General features: G+C 48.5%; 5 protein-coding genes across 5 annotated transcripts; 3 read left to right on the top strand and 2 right to left on the bottom strand.

Annotated features, from left to right (window-relative positions):
* Positions 1-32: 32 nt before the first annotated feature.
* Positions 33-1,928, top strand: EURHEDRAFT_414805 (ATP-dependent RNA helicase eIF4A). Its single transcript, XM_040782533.1, has 5 exons — positions 33-146; positions 203-457; positions 510-1,403; positions 1,466-1,741; positions 1,806-1,928. The coding sequence occupies exons 1-4, from the start codon at positions 116-118 to the stop codon at positions 1,483-1,485; spliced, it is 1,200 nt and encodes a 399-aa protein (XP_040636540.1). The 5' UTR covers positions 33-115; the 3' UTR covers positions 1,486-1,741; positions 1,806-1,928.
* A 298-nt stretch (positions 1,929-2,226) lies between these two features.
* EURHEDRAFT_168876 (WD domain protein) lies at positions 2,227-4,851 on the bottom strand. Its single transcript, XM_040777834.1, has 5 exons — positions 3,787-4,851; positions 3,637-3,731; positions 2,702-3,586; positions 2,501-2,648; positions 2,227-2,441 (listed from the first exon to the last, which is right to left on the bottom strand). Exons 1-5 carry the CDS (start codon positions 4,353-4,355, stop codon positions 2,327-2,329), a joined length of 1,812 nt encoding a protein of 603 aa, XP_040636541.1. The 5' UTR covers positions 4,356-4,851; the 3' UTR covers positions 2,227-2,326.
* A 2,053-nt stretch (positions 4,852-6,904) lies between these two features.
* Positions 6,905-8,422, bottom strand: EURHEDRAFT_505277 (Auxin Efflux Carrier superfamily; the record flags this gene model as incomplete). Its single annotated transcript, XM_040785831.1, has 4 exons — positions 6,905-7,033; positions 7,088-7,268; positions 7,322-8,129; positions 8,191-8,422. 4 exons carry the CDS (start codon positions 8,420-8,422, stop codon positions 6,944-6,946), a joined length of 1,311 nt encoding a protein of 436 aa, XP_040636542.1. The 3' UTR covers positions 6,905-6,943.
* Positions 8,423-8,612: 190 nt separating this feature from the next.
* EURHEDRAFT_414809 (uncharacterized protein) lies at positions 8,613-9,790 on the top strand. Its single transcript, XM_040782534.1, has one exon. The coding sequence runs from the start codon at positions 9,079-9,081 to the stop codon at positions 9,412-9,414; it is 336 nt and encodes a 111-aa protein (XP_040636543.1). The 5' UTR covers positions 8,613-9,078; the 3' UTR covers positions 9,415-9,790.
* Positions 9,791-9,851: 61 nt separating this feature from the next.
* Positions 9,852-15,411, top strand: EURHEDRAFT_404676 (dynamin-like GTPase vpsA; the record flags this gene model as incomplete). Its single annotated transcript, XM_040780329.1, has 12 exons — positions 9,852-10,235; positions 10,311-10,395; positions 10,485-11,149; positions 11,212-12,108; positions 12,175-12,227; positions 12,874-12,943; positions 13,046-13,140; positions 13,225-13,975; positions 14,035-14,676; positions 14,796-15,054; positions 15,105-15,189; positions 15,243-15,411. 12 exons carry the CDS (start codon positions 9,852-9,854, stop codon positions 15,409-15,411), a joined length of 4,155 nt encoding a protein of 1,384 aa, XP_040636544.1.
* Between the last annotated feature and the right edge of the window lie 556 nt (positions 15,412-15,967).

Below are 15,967 nucleotides of genomic sequence, written 5' to 3' on the forward strand. Positions count from 1 at the left end.
ACCTGCGCAGGAAAGCTCTCGATTCTGCAACGAAGCCACGCGCCGGCAAACCAAGTCATTGAATTAATCCCATAGTTTTATCCTTGAGCGGCAGCGGAGCAGATATTTATACACCATGGCGGACGGTATTGACAGACGTGCTGATGGTAAGATCCGGAAGAGTTTTCTTCACTATCTATGCGTACTGACGGCGCAAAATCAGACCGGATGGAGTTTAACACTTCCAAGGAGGTGACGGTCGCCCCGACCTTCGAGGACATGCACCTCAAGGAAAGCCTTCTTCGGGGTATCTACGCATACGGATATGAGTCTCCCTCTGCGGTCCAGTCGCGTGCGATTGTCCAGATCTGCAAAGGCCGCGATACCATTGCCCAGGCGCAGTCCGGTACTGGTAAAACGGCTACATTCGCGGTTAGTATCCTTCAGGTTATTGATACCGTTGTTCGTGAGAGTCAGGGTATGCGAAGTTCATTCATATCAAGTAGTTGTGTGGTGGCTAACTCTGGCAGCCCTTGTCCTTTCCCCGACTCGCGAACTTGCAACCCAAATCCAGTCCGTTATCATGGCCCTCGGTGACTACATGAACGTCCAATGCCACGCTTGTATCGGAGGAACAAATATTGGTGAAGACATCCGGAAACTCGATTATGGTCAGCACGTCGTCTCGGGGACGCCAGGCAGAGTCGCAGACATGATTCGCCGGCGCAACCTGCGCACCCGCCACATCAAGATGCTGGTCCTCGATGAAGCCGACGAACTCCTCAACCGCGGGTTCCGCGAGCAGATCTACGACGTCTACCGTTACCTCCCCCCAGCCACACAAGTCGTCGTGGTCTCCGCTACTCTCCCCTACGATGTCCTCGACATGACAACCAAGTTCATGACAGACCCCGTGCGCGTGCTGGTCAAGCGTGATGAATTGACCTTAGAAGGGATCAAGCAATACTTCATCGCAGTTGAGAAGGAAGAGTGGAAATTCGATACCCTTTGCGATCTCTACGACACCTTGACTATCACACAGGCAGTCATCTTCTGCAACACCCGCCGCAAGGTCGACTGGCTGACCGACAAGATGCGTGAGGCCAACTTCACCGTCTCCAGTATGCACGGCGAGATGCCGCAGAAGGAGCGTGACAGCATTATGCAGGACTTCCGGCAGGGCAACTCGCGTGTTCTGATTTCCACCGATGTCTGGGCTCGTGGTATCGATGTCCAGCAGGTTTCTTTGGTTATCAACTATGACCTACCCACCAACCGTGAAAACTACATTCACCGTATCGGCCGTAGCGGTCGTTTCGGTAGGAAGGGTGTTGCCATCAACTTCGTTACCAGCGATGACGTCCGGATTCTCCGTGATATTGAACTGTACTACTCTACACAGATTGATGAAATGCCCATGAACGGTGAGTATCTTATCTTCTGTCCAGTATTTGCGTCGAATGACAGTTCACTGACAATGTCACAGTCGCCGATCTTCTTTCTTAATCGTACCTCACCATTGCAATTTACGGAACGAGAATACTCCCTGTCACTGGCGGTTAATAAACGATATGACATGTCCACGGTCTTGAATACAATGCTCCCTTCTGTTTTCGTTATGTTCCCACCGAAAATCATAAGATATTGGGAAGAAGAATATGCCCGCCTGTACAACACTACATAGCATATGAAGCGGAGAACCGAAAGTCTAGAGGGAAAAAGGGCTAATATAGCGTGGAGGAAAGGGTAAAATACCAAATTGGTGAGTTAGATCTTTCATGGAAAAGAGGAAGGAATACTGACTCCGTACGTTGTTATTTATCTAGACAACTTTTTTTAATTGTTTTACGGAGTTCAGCAAGTATCTTGGAATATCTATCTGCTTATCTTTTCTCTGCCCTGCTTGTCATTCAATGGTCTAGCTATGCATACAATGAAATATATCCACCTATGCTTTTATGTATACTAGTCACTAATGGTAAGGTAACTCGATATTTCATGATATTCTCATAGATTATGCAAGTTTGGTCTGGGTCTATTACATAACGAGCAACAACGTAGCAATAACTCCTAGTAAAGAACACATAATGGCAAGAAAGCACACCCTGCAACCGGAAACCAAAACTGAGGACGAAAACCATGTGCATGAAGACATTGATAAGCGTGAAATAAATTTTCTTGATACTCTGGGGGAACTGGGAACTGGGAATTGAAACCTAAACCTATATATATATGCGAAACGTGCAAATGAGCAAACGTGGATTGATCTTCTGCATTCCAAATCTCATGGGATTCAATTAGAGTATCGATATTGAATTAGTAAGATAGCGGATTCCGAGCGAGGAGATTATTGGAAACTTGACGTTGATCGTAAGGCACTGGTACGCGGAAGGAACTTCGAGGTCATTGCTCTTTGAATGCCACGGACAGTGCTACGTGGTGTGTCACTCTCTCGAGTCCAACTGCGGGTTCTCGTTAGTCTGATACACGCCAAGCATGAAGAGCGAAAAATGTCGCTTACATTCTGACCAAATAGTCATCACCTGCTGAAGCAAACATCCCAGGATTCGTAGGATTCCAAGATATCGCATTTACGCAGCCAGAAATATGCCCTTCTAACGTCTCTATGAGGTCCCCGTTCTCTTTGTGCCACACGTATACACAAGCATCTAGACAGGTTATTAGCAATGGAACGGGACGAGCAGGAAAAGATGTATCTTACCTTCACTTCCACTGATCACAAAGTTCTCAGCAGCTCCACCAAATGTACTCCGGATAACATAGGAGCCTTGTTTTTGTCCCTGGAAGCGACGGACAACTTCTGTCGTATCGATATCGATGAGATGGATCTGACCTTCGGACAGATTCACGAGCATATACTGTGAGTCTCGGCTGATGGCAATAGATGTTGGTTTGCTCTTCATGGGTAGACAGTATTCTTCTTCGTGCGTTAGCATATTATAGACGTGCACTTTTCCATCAACATCTGCAGCAACCAAGCGTCGCCCATCAGCGCTAATGGTACAGTCTTGGACACGAAAGCCTCGTGGCCACATGTAGAGAGCCTGACCACGCATGCTCCAATGGCAGAGTTGCGACTCCAGGTCAAGAGAAGCTGTGACAAAAGACTCTCCGTCGGCTGCCCAGGCCGCAGCTGTTATGGGTTCGCGATGATGATTAATCGTCAAAAGACAACGACCGGTTTCGACACTCCACACCCGAGCCATTTTATCCTGAGAGCAGGTAATCAGCTTGGTATCGTCAGGGCTCCAACTGGCCTGCGCGACACCGTCATCATGCTCCGTCAACTTATGAAGCACGTCAAATGTGCTTGTATCGTAAATTATCACACTGCGGTCCCGACCCGCTGTGACCAATTTCGTGCCATCATGCGAGAATTCGCAAAACCATACTTCATCCGAATGCTGGCTCAATTCTATTGCGGTTTGAAGGGGGAAATCGGCTTTGTCGCACATATGATCCGAGTATAACGAGGGGGGAGTTGCCGTATTGTGATATAAGCACTGGTTTATCTGGCTCTTCTTGACATGATCTAATAATACCGCAAGGCGGTTGTCTGGAATCATTACAGACGGCGAAATGAATTCTAAAGCCAATCAGAATTTCTTCCATTACCGGATCCTTGGGGGTTCTTACTGGAGAGTTCCGATAATAATCGCTCTCGGGAACTACTTATGGGACGATTCCATCCGGCTTGATCATGAAGATGTTCAGGCGGGCACATAAGGAGACTGATCGGAAAAGGTCAGCATCCTTGGAAGAAACTTCCCGATGTATATTACACACCTAGAAAGAGCATGAAGACGTCCAATGTCGTAATTTAGAGGGGTTAGTTCATGGCGTAGAACAATCAACGCGGCTCCCAGATCTCGGGCCTCTAATAGCTCCAGGAATTTCTGCTGTCGAAGATAAAAAAGCATCTCACTCTTGTCGGCACCTTCTGCCAGTAATAACTTCTCTTTGTTATGGCCAGTCTTTCCTGAACCCCCGCTATAAGGGTAAAACGACTGGAGTAGGATACTCTCAGCATCCGGCCATCGCCCTTCCAACACAGCGTTGCGGAATTTAGCAACTGCTGGACTCTCCAGCTGATAGCCACTTTCCTTGCCTAATAATGATGCCGCTCCGTTATATCCCAGCTCATACAGACTCTGAATCAGAATTCGGGTAACCTCCTCTCGATCATGACCATAGTATGATGGGAGGTTGGCAGATGATTTGGCGTGTCCGTTTGTAGTTGTATCCCCGTTGAACGACACATAAGGAGCCTGATCGGTTTTTCGCGATGGAGACGAGGCGGTGCCGTTTGACCCTTGACTATAGCCGTTTGCACTCGAAATACCGTCGAGCCGCATACTGGACAGGCGCCTGCGCTTAGGAAATGGCGAAGGGCCCCTAGAGTGGGCGTGAGACTGGATTGTATGTGGTTGTTCCTGAGAAGCGGGTTCGCTTCCCGAATGATCGTCTGGAAGAGGTTCGGTTCCCGCAGATGTCGAGTAGCCGGAGGTACTAGGTGTGGTGGAAGGACGACGGCGTCGTCGACGAGAAACCGTAGGATCCACGCTCCCGACTAAACCAACTTCTCCACGATGACTGATATCGGTTTCCAACGGGGTCTGCGGTGACGAGCGACCCTGGGCGGTGGGGGTCACGTTCGTAGCGTCGGAGGGAATAGGAGAGTGAGGATGGTCGGGAGCAACGGAGCGGATGGGAGAAGGGCGGTTGTATGCCAGATCGAAGGCAATCTATCAGATCTGCCCCTGTTACCCGGCTCTTAACCAAGAACCAGGCGAGCAGACCTATACCAGTGGCGAGTGACTAACTGATGATAGGATACCGCCGGAGCTAACCCACGTTCTGAAGCTTGAAACTGACACAAAATGTCTGGCGATTCTCGGTTTCGCTCGATATGGAGATGGGGAATGCAAGAGCGTACCGATCAGATTAAAATTCCGTGAAAATATAGCACCAAGTTATTCCAAAATTGGTGAGATGGGGCGGTGGTCCTTATCGGATTGGGAGGAAGCTTGGTATCAGGTCGGAGAAGGCAAAGCGGTGCAGCTCGATGACGAAGAAACGGAAGGCGGAAGAGGAATAGGAGACTGTCGTGATCAAAGATAGCCGTAAATATGAACACCAGTGGAAGTGGGCCAAGACGTGTGGTAAAGACAAGCAAGATAGATGGATGTAGTTAAGAGAAGTTGAGGAAGTTGGCGGAGAGGAACAACGCTCGGGTCACGGAGGGGGAAGAGAATGAGCAGTCATCAACTCCTTATTACGCCTTCACTGCCAAATTTATTATTCTAATATCATTAAATATATCGGTGTCTGTTCGAATGGGGTTCTCTTTATGTTTGCGCGCATGAACACACTACATCGGGTTGCTGCTGCTCTATTGATACACTACGGAGGCTGTTAGGCCTCGGGTTTAGTCCCCTCAATTTTCTGAAACATGGGAGTATTCGGGATCCTAAAGCAGAGGAGAACCGTCGAGCTAACAAGAAGAGAGTTTCCCCCATGAGTTCGTTCAAGGGAAATAGTCAACATTCCACAGCGGTCGGAGACTCATGCTCCACGGAGTGTATTTGGTAGCATATCGTTATGATCATATGGATGTCGATAAGCTGCAGCTGACGACCTTCTGACAGCGACAACAAACGAAAAAAGCGACAGGGAGACAAGGACCGTGAACACACGACATATCATCTGCTCATGACCCTCTCTGTAGCAATGGGAGCCCGGCCTACTCCGTAATTAGTACTTAGCACGGTTTCATTGCATCTCTGGATTGAAAGCAGACAAGTGACAAGCCACTGCTCTTATCGACAACACACGGAGTCCCCGCAGATGGAAGCTGTTCCACTTGGGCAACATACGTGGTAGGCCATTCGGTCATCACTCATGATGCAGGGTATTTCCTGACAACTGTTAGGCGTGAAGGATGTGGACGGGCCGTTTGGTGCCACTCAACAAGGCCCAGGCAGGACAAGTTCGTTATAAAGTAGCAGGGTGCGGAGAATATCCCACTGAAAATAAGCCTTAGATAAACCACGGAAGTCGAATGCGGAACAGGGTCAGTAAAGCAGACCACATCATGACGTTGCGTTCCGAATGTACGTCAACTATATGCTCAACAATGCTGCATAAACCGATCTGTATTTTCGCAAGATATGCCAGAGTACGTGAGTGCGAACTATGCATAGAGAAGAATGAACACTGTAACAAGAAGCCATCACACCATCTTCAACAACATCATATATATTTTCTTTCAGAATCCCTCCTCGGGATCGCTGGAACCATCCTCATACATCCGTCTCCTTGACGCCATAATGATACATCCATGGTCCCCGGATAAGTAAACCGCCACCATCTTCACCTATATATACTCCCAGCATAGTTGTCTCCGGTGTCCTCAAATCACACCATCTGACATTGAACTGAACAAATCAAAACATACTTCCTATTTAACCATACTTCATTTCTACAAACTTATCCACAATGGCCGGCTGTGACTGCGGATCGAACTGCTCCTGTGGAGGTGCCCAGAGCTGCAGCTGCAACAACAACTGTGCCTGCAAGGGTTGCGGAGTATGTACCCTACTTCCTGTGACCCCGACAGAAGAAGGAACTGGTGGGATGTTTGATAAAGCGTGGATGTGAGGGCTAACCATCATGGATTTATAGAAGTAAATCATTTCGCTCGAGTTTCGTTTACGAGGTGGCCAGGGTTGGCATGATGAATTTCACTTCCAATAATTGGGATGGCGGGGAGTATGTATTAGTATCAAATGAAAATTAATCTAAGTATGTACGTGGGTACTCAGGGATGTAGGAAGTAGTCCGAGGAAGAATACCTTGTTGAATTAATCTTTTTAGATATACCATTTGTAACTTCATAAACAAGCTACTATGCAATATATACAGTATCATACACGTATAATCGTCATAAACTCCTCGCTTCCAACGCAGCTTGAGAAGCTTTCAATGCTCCCGTAATCGACAGACACACAAACGGCGACAATGCATACATGATCTTCAACTATTAGCTTGGTTTCAAAGAGGATAATCACCATAAGGGGCAACTTACCGTTAAAGTTTTCGCAACCTCAATCTCCTCTGTCTCAGGAATCTTAGCCAATTCAGCCAGTCCCGATATCACCAAAGCCGGCGGTCCAGCAGGCATGAGCATCATACTGAACCAGAGAATCGGGTCGGTTTGGAGGAAGTTAGTTCCCTTGGCCAGAGCATAGATTATGGAAATACTGATTCTGTTGCCACAATGTTAGCTTCGCTGCCTTTTTGCGAGTAATGAGATGCATACGCAGGCCATAGGACTAATCTAACGAGGAATATAGTCAAGATCGCCCTGAAAGGAATACGACCAGAGCCACCTCTCATTCGTTCAAAGCTGAGACCTAATTTTCCCCCGACAATGAAGATTTGAAGCGTTGTGAATAACTGGCCAATGTTCTTGACGCTGGAGGTCAACCATGCATTGAAGATACCACCCTCATCTGAGTGGTTGAAGAATGCCCTGTGAAGTTGCGGTACAGATCCCAGGATTACGCCGACAATCGTACATGTGATCATGACATCTGCAAAAGGGGACTCGAAGGGCGCCAGAAGCCGTTGCTTGACCCGTTTCGGAAGGCAAGATGTGACACATCCCCCGTAATGCTTAATCTGACTGCGAATCTGACGGCCTGCTTTGTGTGCGCGGTCTGGAAGCAGAGAAGTTTCCTCATTGACATTGTCTTGGCCCGCTGCTGAAGCATGCTGCGCCTCAGTATCACTCTGTTCTGCCTCTGATATGCGTCTACCTTGTCCACCATCGCTGTTGGTCTGCGCCTCCAGCAACCTGGGACCCGCAGCGTATCCAATAGTCTTGCTGACCACAGCGCAAACAAGAAAGTAGCTCTGAGCCCGGCGAATAGCATCCGGGACTGTATCTTCACCGCGAACAATTGGATGTAGGCTTCCAACGCTTTCGAGAGATTGTAAGAGGAGCAACGGGAGTGATGTGGTGTTGTTGAAGGCGCAAGCCGGTGTGACCCAGGGCGGAAGTTTGAATCCTTTTGAGGCGATGTATGCGAATCCGATAGAGCTGCTTGTGTAAATGAATGACCAAACTAACGCAATATATCCATCCGTTAGCAGTTTACTTCCAAAAGAAGAGATGCCATCACCAACCCAGGACAGGAACATAGTTCAACAGATTCCCAGCATGCAATTGCTCGCCCAGATGAATGACAATCAATGCAGGCAGAAAGAGTTTGACGCTTAAACCTGCAATATCGTCTATCGACGTTTTGTGCATCAATTGTAGTCGTTGAGCCGCGACTCCGTAACAGATGGTGAGGAGGACAGACACGCAGGCCTGCAGGGCGCCCAGTAACGGTGCAATGAAGCCTTCTGCGTCCATGGTGAGTGACTTTTGATCCCAGCAAGTGTTTACCAGATGTTTCTGGGGTTGAAAGCTCGGGGTTTTTAAGAAAGCTGTCGTGTGCTCCGGGAACCTGGAATTTGGATAGAGTGATGTCATGGCGTCATTGCCATGCTTCAGGAAATTTACTTGAATGATTTCACTGGATACTCGATCTTCAGTTATTCTGGTTATATTTTTGCTTCTATTTTAATGCTGAATGACCTTGTCCTGTTAGGTAGAGCCCTAGCCAAACCCCCTGTGAATAGCCCTATAGTATATGACCCGCGTGTCACTGTCACTCTTCGTCCATGTTCATCTAATGTTTTCATATATTCCTTACAATGAGCGAATCACTCATCGCCGTAATCTGTGTCAGTGACATATTACCTCCTAATACGTAAACTACTGAAGTTGTGATTAACTGGGAGTTAGTTCTAAGGCTTGAAGAATCCAGATCATCTTGTCTATCTTCACTAAAGCCTACCAATGTGCCATTGGTCTCAACCTCTCTTCAACACTCCTACTTTTCCCAGATAATTAGAGGAACACGCTTCATCAATATATCAGGAACTCGGTGACGCATCCTCCCATTGAATCTCCACTCAGATCCCTACCTATTTCTTGGGTGGAGTGTTCGCAATGTCGCTCAATTAATGAATGAAAATGCAGATGGGAACATAGTTGATTCATGCGTGTTTCTCATTGCGGATGAGAAAACAGCAGAAGATACACTCCTGTTGGTGCAGAGTTCGGAACAGGGAGAGAATGAGGACAGACTTGCACTGAAGTGTGTGGGTGTTGCTGCTGAACACGTGAATACTGAATCAGTGGCTGTATCAGTTGCTATAAAAGACGTGGAGGAGTTATTGGGCTCAGTTTATAGGGATGAAATTATAGAGGTGGGAGGGAAGACGGTCATAAGCTACCGAAAAAGGGAGGGAAAGCGCCAAAGAAACAGTTATGAACTGTACCGGGAACATGAGTTGTGATGTGCTTTGAGTCCTCCGTGTCATTCTGGTCAAGCTGCCCCATTAGTACATAGTTTTCTGCTGCAATATCTCAAAAAGGATGTGAAATGCGACACCAGGTTACTCCTAATAATGTGGGCATATATTCGAGGGCCTTATTGTTGGGAAGTAAGGTCGTCCGTCTGCATACAGTAGTTTAGCGTTTGATCATGTGCAAATGGCCGTTAGACAGCGAGTGAAGGAGCAAAATCCATTATAAGCGTCGGAACATTCATAACAAAGAGGCCAAGTCGATCTCAGCACTGTTCACCAACGCCTCTTTGGGATCTCCCGGATTAATCTTAGTGGCCGTGGATAAGCCCAGACCGGACCAGGTAAACACTTCCAGGGGGAAGTTACTAAAGACAGAGAAGAGAACTCATTTTCTGAACAAAGATTCAAATAAAAAATAATTCTGCATGCTAGGCTTGGGGGTTAACCGTCTTAAAGCACGGCCATCACTGCTGGATCTGATAGGCAGTCGCGAGGAGCTCCCATCTGTAACCGTCGACGACGACGGCTCCTCCTCATCACCGCCCGGACCTGCCAACCTGCCACCGCTCCCGGACTCGCCCACTTCGACGACTTCCAGTTGGAGCTACAGCATCAGCAATAACAACACTAATTCTACTATTGAACATCGTGTACCTTCTCTTCCAATTCCGTCTATTCGCAGTCCCGCTTCACACACCATGGCGCCCGCAAAAGACGAGAACGATGGAGACGAGCGTGGCGCTATCTTCTCCGTCTCCGGATCGGTCGTCGTGGCCGAGAACATGATCGGATGTGCTATGTATGAGTTGGTAAGATCAATATTTGATTTCCTCCAATGGTACGATGGCTTTATTTTTATTTTCTGACTCTTCTGTCCCAAATAGTGCCATGTAGGAGCTGGCCAACTCGTTGGAGAAGTCATCCGTGTCGATGGAGATAAGGTCACCATCCAGGTCTACGAGGAAACCGGTACGGCTCCATTCGCTCCCCTCTTGCTCTGTGATAGTTGATAATCGCATGTAAATGCACTGATAACTAATTTAGCTCTTGAATTGCAGCGGGTGTGGCCGTCGGTGATCCTGTGTATAGAACTGGCAAGCCTCTTTCGGTCGAGCTTGGCCCCGGTCTGATGGAAACGATTTACGACGGTATCCAGCGTCCCCTCAAGCAGATTTACTCGGAATCCGGTTCGATTTACATCCCCAGTGGTATTCGGGTAAATGCGCTGGATCGTAAGAAGAAGTGGGACTTCACGCCTACGATGAAAGTTGGCGACCACATTACGGGAGGTGACATCTGGGGTACCGTCTTTGAGAACAGCTTGGTGAATCAGCACAAGGTCTTGCTCCCTCCCCGCGCCAGGGGTACCATCACCCGGATAGCCGAGGCCGGAAGCTACACAGTGGAGGAGAAGCTCTTGGAGGTCGAGTTCGATGGAAAGAAGACAGAGCACGGCATGATGCAGGTCTGGCCGGTGCGTGTGCCCAGACCGGTCAATGACCGACTGTCATCCGACTCGCCTTTCGTTGTCGGACAGAGAGTGCTGGATTCTCTCTTCCCCAGTGTCCAGGGCGGTACTGTCTGCATTCCTGGTGCTTTTGGATGCGGCAAAACTGTCATTTCCCAGAGTGTGTCCAAGTTTTCTAACAGTGATATCATTGTCTACGTCGGATGTGGTGAGCGTGGTAATGAGATGGCTGAAGTCTTGATGGATTTCCCCGAGGTGAGTCGTGCGCATACGTCATGGTTGACCTTTGGTGTGTTAATGCTAATCATCACGGGCAGCTTTCTATCGAAGTCGAGGGCCGCAAAGAACCCATCATGAAGCGTACTTGCTTGATTGCCAACACATCCAACATGCCTGTCGCCGCGCGTGAAGCCTCTATTTACACCGGTATCACCATCGCCGAATACTTCCGTGACCAGGGCAAGAACGTGGCCATGATGGCGGACTCCAGTTCGCGATGGGCAGAGGCGCTGCGTGAAATCTCCGGTCGCCTGGGAGAAATGCCTGCTGATCAGGGTTTCCCCGCGTACCTGGGAGCCAAGCTTGCTTCCTTCTACGAACGTGCGGGTAAGAGTACTGCTCTGGGCAGTCCCGAAAGGAATGGCAGTGTCAGTATTGTGGCTGCGGTCAGTCCTCCTGGTGGTGACTTCTCCGACCCTGTCACCAGCGCTACTCTGGGTATTGTGCAAGTTTTCTGGGGTCTCGACAAGAAGCTGGCCCAGCGGAAGCATTTCCCCTCCATCAACACCTCCATGTCTTACAGTAAATACACCACGGTACTCGACAAGTTCTACGAAAAAGACCACCCCGAGTTCCCTCGACTGCGTGAGAGTGTCCGAGAGCTGCTCACCAAGTCGGAGGACCTGGACCAAGTCGTGCAGCTGGTTGGTAAGGCCGCATTGGGTGACTCGGATAAAATTACACTGGACGTGGCAGCTATGGTGAAGGATGACTTCTTGCAGCAGAACGGTTACAGTGACTACGATCAATTCTGTCCGCTGTGGAAGACCGAGTACATGATGAAGGCATTCATGGGCTTTCATGACGAGGCTCAGAAGGCCGTTGCCCAGGGTCAGAACTGGGCTAAGGTCCGTGGTGCAACTGGTGATATTCAGACCTCCCTGCGGAGTATGAAGTTCGAGCTTCCAGAGAACAAGGAAGAGGTTACAGAGAAGGTGAGTTATTAAAGAGCCCCCGATGATAGTCCCCTAATGATAGTCCTCGTACTAATTCCGCCACAGTACGAGAAGGTCCTGCAGTCCATGACGGAACGCTTCGCCTCGGTGTCGGACGTGTAAACTGTCCTTGATGGAGTAGGACGTGGCGCACTTTGACGGGCAGTAATCTGGTTGGAAGCCTGTATAGCATAACCAATTCCCATTTGTAGTTATTTGCGATGTCACGAATTTATTTCCTTTTTATTTTTGCTATATCTGACTCATTCATTCCACTGTTGGGTTGCTATGGATATCAGGCATCGTGGTGCGGCTGGGATATCACATGACGCGTCCCAGGCTGCACTGAAGGACCTCAAGAGTTTCTGTAAGAATTTGCATTTTTCCGTAATACTTGCAGTTAAATGACAGCTGCCTCTTTTCATCCCTTTTGCCCTTTAAACCCCAGTATTGCCGTGAGAACGAGCTGGCGGAGCCTATCTACCCCATACTGTACTGATCGGCCTCGCGAAGCTACTCCGTACACTTGGCCGCAACTTCGACACTCCCACTTCCTATCCGCCACCACCAACGGCGTCTCTTAACAGCGATACCCATTCTTCCTAATACAATTTCCTGTTTTAATATTCCCCGGTTGGAGCGTCTATCTATAATCCTCGCCAGCCATGGCTAGCCCGACTGGCTTCTCGTGCGCATACACCCCCTGCTACCTATCCCTGATAGCCAAACCTCCGAGCGGTCTGACTAACATCAGGGATTCCACAGAATTAACGTCAACGATCCCAGCTTGATTTCGCTGGTGAACAAACTTCAGGATGTCTTTTCGACAGTCGGGGTAAGTGAAATGAGATTTTGGAGCTGTTGGGAGCTTTGCCTGGACGGCGACGGCTTCCCGCCCCGCCGCATATACGTACTGACACCCGTTGGTCTGGTCTAGGTTACCAATCCCATCGATTTGCCCCAGATCGCCGTCGTCGGATCGCAGTCGAGCGGAAAGAGTTCGGTTTTAGAAAACATTGTTGGCCGGGACTTGTAAGTGGCTTTCGAGTCGCAGTGCAGTGGTTGTGGTGGTATGCATGCGTGTGGATTCAGTGGCTGACTAGGGTGGTTGTATAGTCTTCCTCGTGGTTCGGGAATTGTTACGCGGAGACCGCTCGTGCTGCAGCTTATCAACAAGCCCGCAAGAAATTCAGTGAACGGATCGACAGACGAGAAGGTGGACAATACAACGGACGAAGCGGCGAACGTGAACGAGTACGGAGAGTTCCTCCACATCCCTGGACAGAAGTTCTACGATTTCAACAAGATCCGTGAAGAGATTGTTCGCGAAACCGAATCGAAAGTCGGCAAGAATGCAGGTATCTCGCCTATCCCGATTAACCTCCGCATCTACTCGCCCAACGTCCTTACCCTCACACTTGTCGATCTGCCCGGTTTGACCAAGGTTCCCGTGGGTGATCAGCCAAAGGATATCGAGCGACAGATCAGGGACATGGTTCTGAGGTACATCAGCAAGCCCAACGCCATCATTCTTGCAGTGACCTCCGCCAACCAGGATCTGGCGAACTCGGACGGTCTGCAGCTGGCACGTGAGGTGGACCCGGAAGGTCAGCGTACGATTGGTGTCTTGACAAAGGTCGACCTCATGGACGAAGGAACCGACGTCGTGGATATTCTTGCGGGCAGGGTTATTCCATTGCGTCTGGGTTATGTCCCGGTGGTCAACCGTGGTCAGCGTGACATTGAGAACAAGCGGCCAATCGCGTCTGCTCTGGAAAATGAGAAGAACTTCTTCGAAAACCACAAGGCGTACCGTAACAAGGCTTCGTATTGTGGAACACCGTACTTGGCCAGAAAGCTGAACTTGGTTTGTACCCAACGCCAATTGTGTGGGCATGAAGCACTCGCTGACTGACTTGCTTTTAGATTCTCATGATGCACATTAAACAAACCCTGCCAGACATCAAGGCCCGCATTTCCTCTTCCCTCCAGAAGTACAGCTCTGAGCTTTCGCAGCTTGGTGATTCGCTGCTGGGCAACAGTGCCAACATTATTCTGAACATCATCACCGAATTCAGCAACGAATACCGCACAGTCTTGGAAGGACGGAACCAAGAACTCTCTAGCGCAGAATTGTCAGGTGGTGCTCGTATTAGTTTTGTCTTCCATGAGCTTTACTCGAACGGTATCAAGGCAGTGGATCCTTTCGACGCTGTGAAGGACATGGACATTCGGATGTTCCTTTACAACTCGTCTGGTCCCTCGCCCTCGCTATTCGTTGGTACCACCGCTTTCGAATTGATTGTCAAACAACAGATCAGAAGAATGGAGGACCCCAGTTTAAAGTGTATTTCTCTGGTCTACGACGAGCTTGTTCGTATCTTGGGTCAACTCCTGAACAAACAGCTGTTCCGCAGATACCCCATGTTGAAAGAGAAGTTCCATGCCGTTGTCATTGCTTTCTTCAAGAAGTGCATGGATCCAACGAACAAGCTGGTGCGTGATCTGGTCAACATGGAGTCATGCTACATCAACACTGGTCACCCTGACTTCCTCAATGGTCACCGCGTAAGTTTGCCGAGCAGTTTTTTTTTTTTTTTTTTTTTTTTTTTTTTTTTTTTTTTTTTTTTTTTTTTTTTTTTTTTTTTTTTTTTTTACACTGTTTTAATCTATTCTAACTGAAATAGGCCATGGCCATTGTCAATGAACGTCAGGTTGCCGGAAAGCCTACCCAGGTTGACCCGAAGACCGGCAAGCCTCTTGCGAGCCGTGCGAACAGCCCGTCGTTGGAACCCCAACCCGAAACTACCAACAACGCTGGATTTTTTGGAAGTTTCTGGGCTTCCAAGAACAAGAAGAAGGCGGCTGCTATGGAGCCTCCGCCGCCAACCCTCAAGGTGTCAGCCACCATGTCGGACCGCGAGAGTGCTGAAGTAGAGGTTATCAGTGAGTAATATCCCACTGGTTCTATGAATTATAAGCTAATATGGCTGCAGAGCTTCTGATCACTTCGTACTACAACATCGTCAAGCGGACTATGATTGACATGGTTCCCAAGGCGATCATGTACACTCTCGTTCAGTACGTACTATACCGTTTTGTATATCTTGGATCTTATGCTAACTATATCCTAGATTCACTAAGGATGAGATGCAGCGCGAGCTTCTCGAGAATATGTACCGTAACCAGGAACTGGACGATTTGCTCAAAGAAAGTGACTACACGATCCGCCGACGGAAAGAGTGCCAGCAGATGGTGGAGAGTCTGTCTCGCGCCAGCGAGATCGTCAGCCAGGTGCAGTAACTGCGGTCTTGAACTATATCATAACTTGTCACCTTTTCCTGTCCCTTTCGCTTTCTTTTGGGTTCTGTCTGGTTGTGTTGCCTCGGAGGTGTTGTGTTTTACGTTTGCACGTCGTTCCGAAGTCTAGATTCTATACCATAACGGTTCCTTTTGATGTCAAGTTGTCTGAGCTGAGATTCGATATCACGACTTTCTTTGTATCAATTAATGATTTGTTGATGTTCCGAGTGCTCTATTACGTTTTAAGACTATTTCTAGATGACGAATGTACAGCATTAGACGGCCTGAGTAGTGTATATTGAAAGGGAATCAAACGTAAAGCTCTTATCTTAAGATTGACTGAACTCTCATTCACAGTATCCCATATGGAAAACACATACTAGAGAAGGCCTCACTTGCAAATGAGCAGATGGAAAGGAGTGTAGTCTTTCTTCAAGACTGATTTCTCGTCTACAACTTTGTATACCTAGCCTAAAATGAAAGAAAAAGTAGAAAACCATCTCCACAACCAGGTGATGTCGCCAATCCTCTGTGCATTCTGGTGAATGAAAGAAAG

This window comes from Aspergillus ruber (genome assembly GCF_000600275.1).
Source record: "Aspergillus ruber CBS 135680 unplaced genomic scaffold scaffold00024, whole genome shotgun sequence".
Taxonomy (NCBI): domain Eukaryota; kingdom Fungi; phylum Ascomycota; class Eurotiomycetes; order Eurotiales; family Aspergillaceae; genus Aspergillus; species Aspergillus ruber.